The sequence below is a fragment of the Triticum aestivum genome, chromosome 4A (genome assembly GCF_018294505.1).
Source record: "Triticum aestivum cultivar Chinese Spring chromosome 4A, IWGSC CS RefSeq v2.1, whole genome shotgun sequence".
NCBI lineage: Eukaryota > Viridiplantae > Streptophyta > Magnoliopsida > Poales > Poaceae > Triticum > Triticum aestivum.
Window position 1 is genome coordinate 489,644,391 of NC_057803.1, and position 12,324 is coordinate 489,656,714.

Sequence of the window (12,324 nt, forward strand, 5' to 3'; positions counted from 1 at the left end):
TTGTTTCAAAATAGATGGCTCAACTTTGCACTAACTTTAGTACTATTTTGGAACGGATGGAGTACTAGGTATACGGAGGCCAGGTGTTACCACATTTTAATTTTAATTAACAAAGGCGCTCTTTATCAGGGGGAAAAATGTGATTTAGGCCAGACAAAACAATGAATCACGATATGTAATTCAGTCAGAGCACCATCACCAAAGACTGATTTTCAAGATGTACCGCTCCTGCTACTAGGCATCACTTAGGTGTAACTTCTCACGCCAACAACGGTAGTACTACTGCTGAATAAAACGAAAGTCTGGAAAACGGGACAACGAGCTCCTATTGTTGGGCCCTGTACAGTAATGGTAATTTACAATGCACATTGTCATCGTCTAATTCGATGCCTATATTGGGATGCCACAGAATCGCGCAAACACAACCCTTGCTGCTGCCACAGGTGACTCCCAGCTTCCATGCGTCTTTAATTTACACTTGTTCACTTCATGTATGGCTCGGTCCTCCCCTAAAACCCCTGCCCAAGCTACGCAAATCTAGTGTCTGTACAGCACCGCGGCTCGGATTCCAAATTCCAATACGCTTAACAGCTTCACCAGTAGCAAACCTCCTAGTGTGAAGCCCTAACTAGCTAACTGCCGATGACTATACACTTTCTCAACCTTTCTCCATAGGGTGTGAAATAATACACGAGCACAATGCCACTTGGGTTCCACGGGAGACTCCAGGCGTGCAGAATGCAGAACACGTTGCTCCATTACCTGGTGCCAGTCATTACCAATCATGGTGGGAACAGCAAGCTAGATCAGCCCCAAACTGATCTGTTTGTTCCAAAGATTTGCTCAGACTGGTTTCTGAACGAGTCAAGTGCTAACTGCTCCTGGAGTACATCATAAAATCCCATTCAATACTCTCTGGTAGTAATCATACTGCCGAGTACGCCAGGCATCCATGCTGCTACTGATCAATGAGAGCACCAGAGATACACATTGCTGCAACCATCATAAGATCATAGTAAGAACCCTCTGGGCATGATAAATGATAAAAAAAATGAAAAACAATTGACTAACCTCTTCAGTGAGACTCAAGTGGAACCTCTTCCTCAAGTTCAGTATAGTGCGAGTACCACCTTTAAAGCATGGGAAGCCAGAATCCTGATCAAAGGATACACATGTAAAATGATTTCTGTCATGATGGTGTTCCTCATTCCCTTGCTAACCAGGAAGCGGAATACAAATAAATAATTTAGATGACTACTACACCAGAAGTTACAAGATTCAAGTTTGAATGCGACAGAAAGCATAGCACTTCATGGTAGCCAAAGAAGTATAACAAGTCGGCAGAAAGAGAGGAAATACGATAAGTAAAACTTCATAACTAGATGAAGACTGAAATAATGTGGGTAAATTTGGTTAATATAAAAGGGCATGAGGATACAAATATTCACTTCTGAGCCCGGGCTCATCTGCTCTCAGTGAAGAGTAAAATAAAAAAAATACTCGAAAAAATCAGAATTTTTTTGTCAACCAAGACACTCAAATGTGTGATGTCTGGGCAAATTTTTATCGTGTTCAGACATCTGAGGAGCTTGTGGGAAAAAAAGACAAAACCGGTCCAAACAGTGTGTGAACAGTAAACTTTCTCACTGACCCCAAATCTTTTTTCCTGAGTTACTCAGATGTCCAAACACCACCAGATTTGGCACAGGCGTCACGCACTCGAACGTCTTCCATGCCAACAAAATCAGATTTTTTTTCTAGTCTTTTTTTAAAAATTACTGTTCACGGAAGGGGGAAGATGAGCTCGGGAGCCGAATCGCTGCGTCCATATGAAGAAGGATATGCTCCAACAATTCAAAAAATTAATGTACATAAGAAAATGTTGGTAAATAATATGAGCCATGCATGCATAAACCGGAGTACACAGATGAATGCCTTCTCACAGGCACCCACTCATATACTATATCAAGCCATCTAGATAAACATCTGTAAGATTAGATAGGTGCCATTACCTGCAACATTTCCACAAGAAGTATAACACGCTCTGCATGCTTCCGACAAGTAAGAAACCCTTGAATGCATAGCACCTGAAGAATTCAAATAAACATAGATAAATAAGCCAATATAAATTGGAGAAGTCCCGGTAGGCAAGGGAAAGTAACATGCTATCAGTTATTTACCTTGAAATAGTCGAAGAACTCGCTGGGAGTTCCCTCAGCATCAGAATCCATCACCTAGCATTGTTCCCACAACAAACTTAACGAGATTTAAACTCCATCAAAATATAATTCAACACTTATATCTAGGATATAGGAAAGTTGTAACAAGGTACAAGCTTCTATCATACTTCAAGGAGCTCCCTCGTCAGCTTAAATGGCGCACTCTCAAAATTTACCCCTCCAGGAGAATTAGAAAGCATGAAACCAAAATCAATATGAATAATATGTCCCTCCTCGTCTATCAAGAGATTCCCATTATGACGATCCTTGACCTGCAAATTCAAAAAAGTCCCAACGCTTAATACTCTATGTTGCGTCACAAAGAGAGAATTAAGAGGGGCTTCGATCTGAGATCAATTTATTCCCACATAATAAAGGCAAAGAGGTCCTATTTTAGGGCGTAAGGCAAGCAGTCATGTCTGCGGAAAAACAAAAACAGCAGCAAAGTGTCTTTCATTTCGGAAATCTTAAAAGAAAGACATGCAGTAACATTCCAAGTATCAGATGCTTGTTGCAACACTTCAGCTGAAACATTGCATTAATTATATGGAAAAATAATTTATTTGCACTGCAACACTACATATAAATTAACATCCAGCAGATTGGATTCCCAACCGTTACCTTCCCCTCAAAAGCTTGAGAAGATAGTGCATCAGTTGGCAGGCCCTCTCACCTTATATACTTAATTAACAACAATACAGCAAGACTTGGCTGGCTCTGTTGGCCCGATCAGATATTACAGAGAGCAGGGAGATTACATCATTACATGTAAAATAGATGGATCTAATACAGTAAAGCAACTATCCATAGGTAGCTAATTACACAGCACAAACATAACAGGACAGTGCTTGGGCTGAACCACTTGCTGACTGTACCAGCCAGGATCAGTTGGAAATTTATATCCCAAAAAAACCCAAACGGGCCATAATGTGATGACATGAACTTTCACTTTAGCACTATTAATTAATAATTAAATACTAATGAGAACAATTCCATAATTTGAGCAATCTTATGGAATGGTACTTAGTAATTTTTAATTGATCTACTTTGTTAATTACTAGTGGCATGCATTACAAATTCAAAAGAACAGAGCTTGCCAAATAACATTTCTAATTCTAAAAATACACCCAGATTACAAATGAAGCACTTGAATTTAATACCTGCAGCAGGTAGCTCAGAATTGAATATCCTGCCATGCTTTCCACAAAGTTCCTCTGTGGATAAAAGAAAATATAAGAGCTAGTTCAGCTGGATTGACAATGGTATGAAATGTGAGCTCTTTAAACTCTTACTGAGAATTTTTAAGTATGTTAGATATGAATCCACTAATGTTAGATATGTTAACTAATCATCATCAGATGGCATCAATTCGGTGCTATCATCCAAGTTTTGCATTCATGAAACTTCCAGCGCCATGAAAAAATTGCGCCAATACCAATGCAGACAATCCAAGTAATTATAATTGCGTTCAACTACCAACTGAACAGTTTGTCAGCTTTCATTCACAAAATTAAGTAAATTCATTGCCAAAACATGGTTTTCCTCACAGGAACACCAAGAAATGCACTATCCAAATGTTCAAGACAGAACATTTCATCTGCGATACTGATACAAACATATCTCATGGGGTGGACTGGACACAAGTTGACAAACGATGTGACGCAGCACGCACCACAAGTCACATGGGATGTGACACATCACTAGTCAAGTATAGCCCCACATTTTCATACAAGCAGCAGCCATGGATATTCGCTAATCAAACTGTTCGATTAATTCAGGTGGGCGATCGCCCTCCATTGTTTGCCTCAACAAAAAGTCAAAAACACTTTTCAATTAAAAAATCAGATGTGTTTTGACGAGAAATAAATGATGAAACATTGCCTACAGTTGTACTCAGAGGATGACACAAACTGAACATGTGGATCTATTTGCTGTGTTGTGTGATATTCCAGCATTTCACCTGTGCAAGTTTGAAATTTGGAGAATTCTCTTCATACTTGGCTACATAGTAGTCACGGAGACTTAAGATATTGGGAAACCTACTCTTGATGGAATGAATTGATGCCTGCAATAACATAAACAATGGTCAACCTAAGATCTTTCAGTGCGGAAAGAAATTCAGAGAAGTGATCTGGAAGGAAAGATAACTACCGTGTCAGGAATAGTCTCAATTAGGGCTGCATATGCAGACGTGACGATAACTTCATAAGGCCGTAACCAGAGTGGTAAGCCAGCTTCTTGGTATATATCTGCCGATAAAAGGATTTTTCAGGACACTAGTGAGTTGAACACACCCTAAATGAAACTAACACAAACTTTAGGCAAATTAATTAGTATAATCCTTCAGGAATCCAGAACATAAGAAATGCAAGACAGCAACATGAGAAAAGTAATTGCTAATACACCACGAGATGTTACCATTACTCCAAAATCCAAAAGAGCTAATTATAAGACTCCTGGGGTGTCAATCACTTGCAAGCCATAGTACTATTTTTATGTGCGAGAATGATTGTTTGCCAGTTTTTTTAGTATAAAATAAAATCCATGTGTATCATGTGATTCCTTAGATATGTTTTTTATATATACTCCCTTACAGTGGACGTTGCACATCATAATATTGATTCAAATTAGCATATACTTCAGCCAATAGAATATTTATATGCTTCAGGCCTGACATATATGGTAGTAAAAAACAAAATGAAGCGGAATCTAAGCACAAAAATCAATACAAGACAATCTTCAGCAAAAAAGGATGACCTCCACAGTCAAGATAAAATTGATCACTATCATGATAACATTAGTTATTTTACACATTACCATAAAAGTGTGCGACAAGCTGTACAGCTAAGTGCTCCTGTCGGCAATCATCCCCACTCTTGACAATAATCTGCAATTGGTGGAAGTGTTTCAGAAGCACTGCAATAACTGACGACATTTCAGAGTAAGATATCCTACAAGGCACAAGCCGTTCAACCTCAAGCATGACAACAATCGTCCGCAGACTAGAAACGATGCTCATAGTTGTCTCGTTGGTTGCTCTAGTTTAAGGAAAAAACATTACCCCGACCAATTTTTACCATCAAATCAGTTTATCCAACCATCTACTTATTTCATGATAGAAGTTTTTATATTTCAACTATAAATGACAATGCATGAGATAGGCAGAAGAGCGCATCCCATATTCAAGGTTTTTGAGTCGCCGACTAATCGTCGAGTCGTCGCGGCGTGGCTGGCTCGCGCAGGCGACTTGACTCAGGGAGTGAGTCGCGCGACTCGCTGGCGACTTGGCGCGATTAGTCGGCGGCTAGTAGCCGCCGGTCGCGTGGCTTGCTCCGCACGCGGGCCACCTGCCAGAATTTTTGTGTGTGGGGGGGGGGGGGGATAAATAGGACCGCACGGGTTACAGAGACACAGAGAGAGAGAAAGGGAGGGAACCGCGCGGGCCACTCCAGATCGGCGACCGCCGGCCACGCGCCCCTCCAGATCCGCCGGTGACGCGCGCCCCCACCAGCCTCCTCCGCCGGTGATGCGCGCCCCCACAAGCCTCCTCCGCCTCGGCCTCCATCTTCTCCTGCGCCAGCAAACCCTAGCAGGTATGGCCGTATGGCTCGTCGCCCCCTCTGCCTCTCTTTGCTCTGCTGCTGCTGCTGCTGCTGTGTGCTCTGCTGCTGCTGTTGTGGGGACTGGGGAAGGAGAAGGACCGAAGGAAAGAGAGGCAGAGAGCACGGGGTGGGCTCTATATGTGGTCTACTGTTAGATGTATATCAGTATAGGCTGCTGCTGTGTGCTCTGGTGCTCTATATTAGTATATGGCGACTTGGGGCGACTATTCAAGCCGAGCCACTGAGTCAAGCCAGCAAGCCACTAGCCGCAACCTCGGCGACTTGGCTTGACTCGGTGACTCAAAAACCTTGCCCATAGTATGAACATATTATGAAGAAATACATTTATGATTATTTTTTGGTTTAACTATATGTTCAGAAAGTCAATGTTGGGGAACATAATAGTATGAAAAGTAATACTCCTTCCGTTCACAAATATAAGATGTTCTAACCTTTTTGTGAATCGAACGTATATAGACACGTTTTAGTGTGTTTGTTCACTCATTTCAGTCCGTATGTAGTCAGTACTGAAATATCCGAAACATCTTATTTGTGAACAGATGGAGTAGTTAGTTAGTTACTTAATTCTCTCCTAATCCTTTTTTGGTGAACCTAATGGAGAGCCAGAAAATTATGCTTTATGCTGAAAACTAAAATAAGTGCAGTGTCCATGCTCAAGCAAAGGTATAAGGAAAATTAACCTTAAGAGATGTAACATTAAAAAATGCCTAAATATAAATAATTAAACATGCTCATAAAGCTTGTATTCGATATATTGCAACATGTAAATAAATAATCTAATAGCAGAACAATTTTTACATGTGGACTTACAGAACGCAAATCCCAGCCAGGTAATTTTCCATGAACTGAAGAACGGCGTATTCTCTCTTTCTTGACAGTCCAAAGTTCACCAGCCAAAGCATCAGTTGGTTTAGGATCTCCGCCATCAGTTGCCTATTGGAAAATTGAGTTACTAGCTTAAGGAAGATGTTCAAAAAGGAGGTAACTGATGGCACAATATCAGTGAATCACCTTAGGATCCAAATTTTGAGTGCTTTGACCAACTCCTTTTAGTGGAAGACCAGGTGGGGCTTCTCCTTTTAATGCTGCAGCCTAGTCAGGGAAACCAATTCAACAAAAAGTAGCACAAAAAGTCCACTAACTATCAAATTGATGTTATATAGGCATAATCACCTTGTATTACACATCAAGTCTATAGTTCCTACTCTTTCGATTATCTAAATGGCTAGTCTCAAAACTAATTGTTCATAGAAAGAATGTTGAGGAAGACTGCAAACCTTATAAATAAAAGCACCTAGAGGGAGACAGAACACAAAAGATATTTAGCAATGGCATGAGAACTAAAAACCAATTTCATGTGTGAGTCACACCTTGACTTCCTCCATTGCAATAGTGCTTGGAACACGGCGATGGTCCTTCTTCCGTGTCGGCTCATTGTCATCTACATCTTCCATGTTAACTCCTGGAACCGCAGACAGCGTGACCTTTACCCACTCGATAGGCTGGTCAACAACAGCCTGGGAATCTTCTGATAGATTATGTGACTCTGCTGTAGGTTGCCGTATCCTACGGCCTGACTCAGACATTGCGATGCTTCTAGAACGGCCAATTCTCTCGATGGAGAAACTAACATTTACAAATTTCACTTTGGCCTCCCATAGTTGAGCCATGGCTTGGTCAATAACCTGAGAGGTAGAGTTCAGCATTCTGTCTGTTTCATAATTTTGTGGTTCATGTCGACTCCACAAAGGATATGCCCAAGGAGGCGGCTTTGGCAACTGAACATCTCCATTAGCCAACGGTATCCCGCCTTTGGATAGTTTGTTCACATCCGAGGACCCTTTGGAGTGACTAGAAAGGCAAAACAACTGATGTTAGCAATTGAAGCTCCAAAAATAAATTAAGTGACAAACATCATTAATTTGCTCAGTATCAAACATTCTTTTGCCACAGCCTCAGCTGTGTACTTTTAGACTAATATATAGACATGAGCACTTTTATGCTAACATGGAACCCGAGCTACATACCTTGGTGTTTCTGCTTTCAAAACTTCAACACATATAAGATAAGGAGCTTTCTCCCTAGAGTTTAGAAGAACAGGCTCATCTTCAGGTATATGAACCACTCGATATATGCCCCTTCCCATTGGAAAGCATACGCCTGTGAGTAGAAAGAACAAAGGGGGGAGAAGAGCCTGAGAGCACATCTAGCTGCTGCTTTGCAACATCAATAGCTTTGTTTTCCTTTAATTAAAATTCCACTGATGTTCTCATGTAAAGGGGCAAAGAAAAGGCAGATCCAAACCACAAGACACTTTTTTGCTATATGCGAGGCATATCTTGATGTACTATTTTGCTGCCTATACTTCCATTTGAGCAGGCTCAACAGCTTAGCAAACACAGGCAACAGTATACATAGAGTACAACACATATAATGGTGACTCATGCACCAAAATGCAAAAAGAACTAGGCAACCAAATAGAATATGCACATGATTTATTGAAGTGTTTATCCTTCATTGTCCATCCAAAACTATTTAACATTGGATAACACAACTGCAGCAAATAATTATGCACAAAGAAAGGTGATCATAACTAAAACTGTAGCCAAAAAAACAATAGAACAGTAAGGCACAAACCATATGTGATATGTCAAGTATTTTCCCACTTATAAGATTAAAATGTAAATATATGAAAATGGGGTGAAGTACCAAAATTTGATGTTGAAAATGTTAGCATAGACCATATGTGAATGTGATATGTCAAGTAAAGTAGTGATCTAAAAGATCTTATATTAGTTTACAGAGGGAGTAGCTTCCAACTGAAGATTTAAATGTAGGCTTAAAAAGAATGAAGCACCAATTGTGATGTTGAAAATGTTAGGGCAGAAATTAAGAAAAATTTAGTAACCTATGAGACAAAGATAGTAAAGTACATAATATCTCAAATAGGATAGAGAAATCACCTCCATTTTTCTCACTGGAAGCAATATGTGAATTGATCTCTGTAAGAGACTGGCACAAAAAGAACCACCAGAGGAGAAATTAGAATGCAAATAAAAGAAAATGAATGTAGCTTGTGGTAACACGGTACATAAAAAGTATGACTTAAGGGGCATAAAGCAAATAACTAATACGTGGTACTGGCAACATAATGGAACGACTTACCTCTCGCAAGGCAATCTTGCGATCTTCCACGGGAAATATGTCTACGAGACCATAAGATGTATCACATAATGACTGAACTAGCTCCAATGAAGCATAGTAAGAGCCTTTCCGAAGTTCTGCCAGCACATTATTTGGTAAAGGTGGTTTCCCACTTTGTTTCTCACTGTTTCCTGTGGGATCAGGATGTCTCTGAAACACATATACTGCAGTTAGGAAGGCAAGCATGCTGTAAAAGGAAATTAAAAATCCAAAATATGTACAAATAGCATAATCGGAGTATGACAACATTATAACAGATTAATGCAGCAAACAGAAACACCTCAAAAGAACTTTGTTTATATCAAACAGCTGTGGATGGAGAATATTGTGATAAATCTAAGAAATTCATAACCAAGTTCCTCCATACTGAACATAAGAGTTGTGAATCAAACTACTAATGTTACATGTACAATATTTATGGCAACTAGCAACACAAGTCACCTCACACCAAGAAGTAATAAGCATATCTAGGTGCAGTCAGAAGAAGTAATTACTGAATATGATGGTTCAAAATATGAAACACTGAAACTGTCTAACCGAAAGAAAAATTAAGAGTAGATGTCTTGCCTCTTTCAATAACTTTGAGCCTAAAATCTCAGAATCTTCTCTATCACGGAATAAACGCTTAAAAAAGCTCTCTGATCCTGGGCTACCCTCAGAAATACCGTTAGGCTGACTACCTTCTATATGCCCACTCTTAGTGTCCTCTGGGTGCACTCGAAACAACCTGCGGAATGACAAGAACTCTGAATTTTCCTCTTCCTCAATACCACTGGTGCTCTTACCATCGTCATCATTTTTATCAAGCCCTTCGATTCTCCTGTCCTCATGTTTGTCTTTGTCCTTGAATAGTTTCCTGAAGAAATTTTCCTTATCACCTTCCTCACACTTCTCATCCTCGTTCCTGTCATGAGCAACTCCCTTCTTTTCTTCATTCTTATCCTTGAAAATTCTGCGGAAGAAATTATCGTCGTCTATGCTCTTATTGCCTCTGCTGTCGTCCTCCTTCCTGCTGGGAGTGGTGCCTTCCTTTTTCTCATCATTTTTCTCCTTGAAAAGTTGCCGGAAAAAGCCATCCTTCTTGTCCTCTTCGATGTTCACACCGACCTTTTCTCTATCATCATTTTGCTTATGACTGCCTCCATCTTTCTTCTCTTCATTCTTATCTTTGAAGATCTTGCGGAAGAACCCTTCCCTATCATCATCCTCCAAACTCTTACCTACTCTTTCCTCGTCCCCAAGCCTTCCGTGCATGCTTTCTCTCCTCTCCTCATTCTTATCCTTGAATATCCTACGAAAAAAACCTTCCTTCTCGTCATCGTCGCCCTTGCTGTCCTCCTTGTCACGGAAGAGTCTCTTCAGCAAACCGTCCGAGCTAGGTGTGAGCTCCATGTCCTCGTCCTTGCTGTCCCTAAGCAACCTACGGAAGAGACCATCTTTATCCCCTTCTTCCTCATCATTCTCTTTCTCCTTGCTATCCTTAAGCAACCTTTTAAAAAAACCTTCCTTGTCTCCATCATCCTCCTCCTTGTCCTTGCTGTCTCTAAGCAATCTCTTAAAGAACCCATCCTTATCCTGTTCCTCGTCCTTCTCCACAGACCGCCTAAAGAAGGCCTTTGGCCCGATGCTCAGTCGCCTAAGCAGCTTGTTGTCCTCTGAAGATGGTGTTACTGGCTGCTTCCCTTTGCCGACTCCAGCATCCTCAGCAGCAGACACATTGGTGCTGCTGGGAGGGGGGCTCAAACCTAGAGAGGGCGACGACGCAAGGGACATCAGTCGCTGCTTTGACGAGCGTATCCTGCTGAGCATGGGATTGCCGCGTGGGCTGGCAACAGGGGACAGAGGCGCAGGTCGGACCAGCGGCGGCCACTCGCCCTGCACGGTGGCTGCAGCCTGGCACTGCTCCTGCACCTTATCGATCCCATCCAGATCCTCGGTTTCCTCTAGCTCAAGTTCAGCAGCGAGGATCCAATGCACCTTGAGCGCGATGCGCAGGGATTTGGCACAGGTGTCGATGACGAAGCGATCGAGGGAGGGGCTGGGCTTGTGCACGAGCATGTAGCAGACCTGGAAGAGGTAGGCCTCGAGGCCCGAGAGGGGGAGCGTGTACATCCGGTTGCAGAGGTAGTCGCGCACGCCGGCGTGGTCGTGCTTGTAGAGGTAGCTGACGGCGATCCACTCGCAGAAGAACGCGGAGTCGAAGAAGCGGACGAGCCAGCCGCTGCTCCCCACAGGGGGCGCGGCATCTCCGCCGGCGGCCGTGATCTCTCGCGGCGACTCCTCGGGCCCGAAGCTGAGGCCCCGCAGCCCGAGAAGCCGCACCATGGCTGCGGGCTTCTCCTTATCCCAGCGAAACCCGACCGTCACTGACGTCCTCCTCCACTCACCACCATCGCAGCACACGGGGCAGCTCGATCCAGAACTGCGACCACTCTCCCAAATCTCAATCCAGAGCTCGCTCGGGGCTGTACCCCAATCCAAACCCTAGCCCCCAAGCGGACGGCGAGATCGCGCAGCTCGGTCCGAGGACCTGCAAACCCTAGCTGCCTAGCTCCGGAATCGCGCCGCGCGGAGAGGGATCTTGGAATTGGGGAGGGAATTTGGAGCGGGGAAGCGTGGGATCTTGGAATTGGGGAGGACTCGGGGGTGGGGGGGTGGGGGTTGGGGTTGATTCGATTTGAAATGTCGCAGCGTTTTCGTCGCTGTTTCTGGGGACTCTGGTTTGAATTTTCTTTTTCTTTTTAATTTCTTTCGGTTTTCTTCTCCGGCGTGGTGGCGAGGGCGTGGAACGGGGAAGCGGAGAGCCCGGAGCAGGTGCGGGCGGCGATGGCCGCCTGCGAATCCTGTGCGCTGCTGTCACTCTGTTGCACAGCCTGTGCCGTTCTCTCGGAGAGTGCCGGTAAGAGCATCTTCAGCCGTTGGCCCCTCAGGAGACATATTTTTCGCCGCTTGAGGGGCCGCCAGTGTAATTTTTGGTCTGGGGATAAAAATTTTCCTACTAGTTGTGCCCCCCCCCCCACGAGCCTTGTCGCTCGTCCACGACGACCTCCCCTGCATGGACGACGACGACCTCCGGCGCGGCCGCCCCAGCAACCACCCCCTCGTCTCGACCGCGAAAGCCAAGAAAGCTACCGCTCCTCGGCCCTCCCCGGTCTCCGCTCACGGCTCTTTCCACGCCGATGCGGCTGCCATGTGGGAGCACTTCCCGCCCCGGGCCTCCACCGGGAGCCGCAGCCCCGCGCCACGACCAACAGCATGTCGCGCCACCCGACTACCAA

General features: G+C 43.5%; 1 protein-coding gene across 2 annotated transcripts; it reads right to left on the reverse strand.

Moving 5' to 3' along the window:
* Window positions 1-303: 303 nt before the first annotated feature.
* On the reverse strand, window positions 304-11,729 carry LOC123086536 (phosphatidylinositol 4-kinase beta 1). 2 transcript variants are annotated; one of them, XR_006440935.1, is made up of 16 exons: window positions 9,614-11,729; window positions 9,008-9,196; window positions 8,806-8,854; window positions 7,870-8,002; window positions 7,213-7,693; window positions 6,854-6,934; window positions 6,653-6,775; window positions 5,037-5,106; window positions 4,371-4,468; window positions 4,180-4,284; window positions 3,380-3,433; window positions 2,348-2,491; window positions 2,181-2,256; window positions 2,013-2,087; window positions 1,072-1,155; window positions 304-993 (listed from the first exon to the last, which is right to left on the reverse strand). XR_006440935.1 is itself a non-coding variant. In XM_044508293.1 (16 exons), exons 1-16 carry the CDS (start codon window positions 11,369-11,371, stop codon window positions 892-894), a joined length of 3,600 nt encoding a protein of 1,199 aa, XP_044364228.1. In that variant the 5' UTR covers window positions 11,372-11,727; the 3' UTR covers window positions 304-891. The 2 variants fall into 2 exon arrangements, 1 of the variants encoding a protein (XP_044364228.1); XM_044508293.1 differs by having other exon boundaries at window positions 2,181-2,234; window positions 9,614-11,727.
* Window positions 11,730-12,324: the final 595 nt, after the last annotated feature.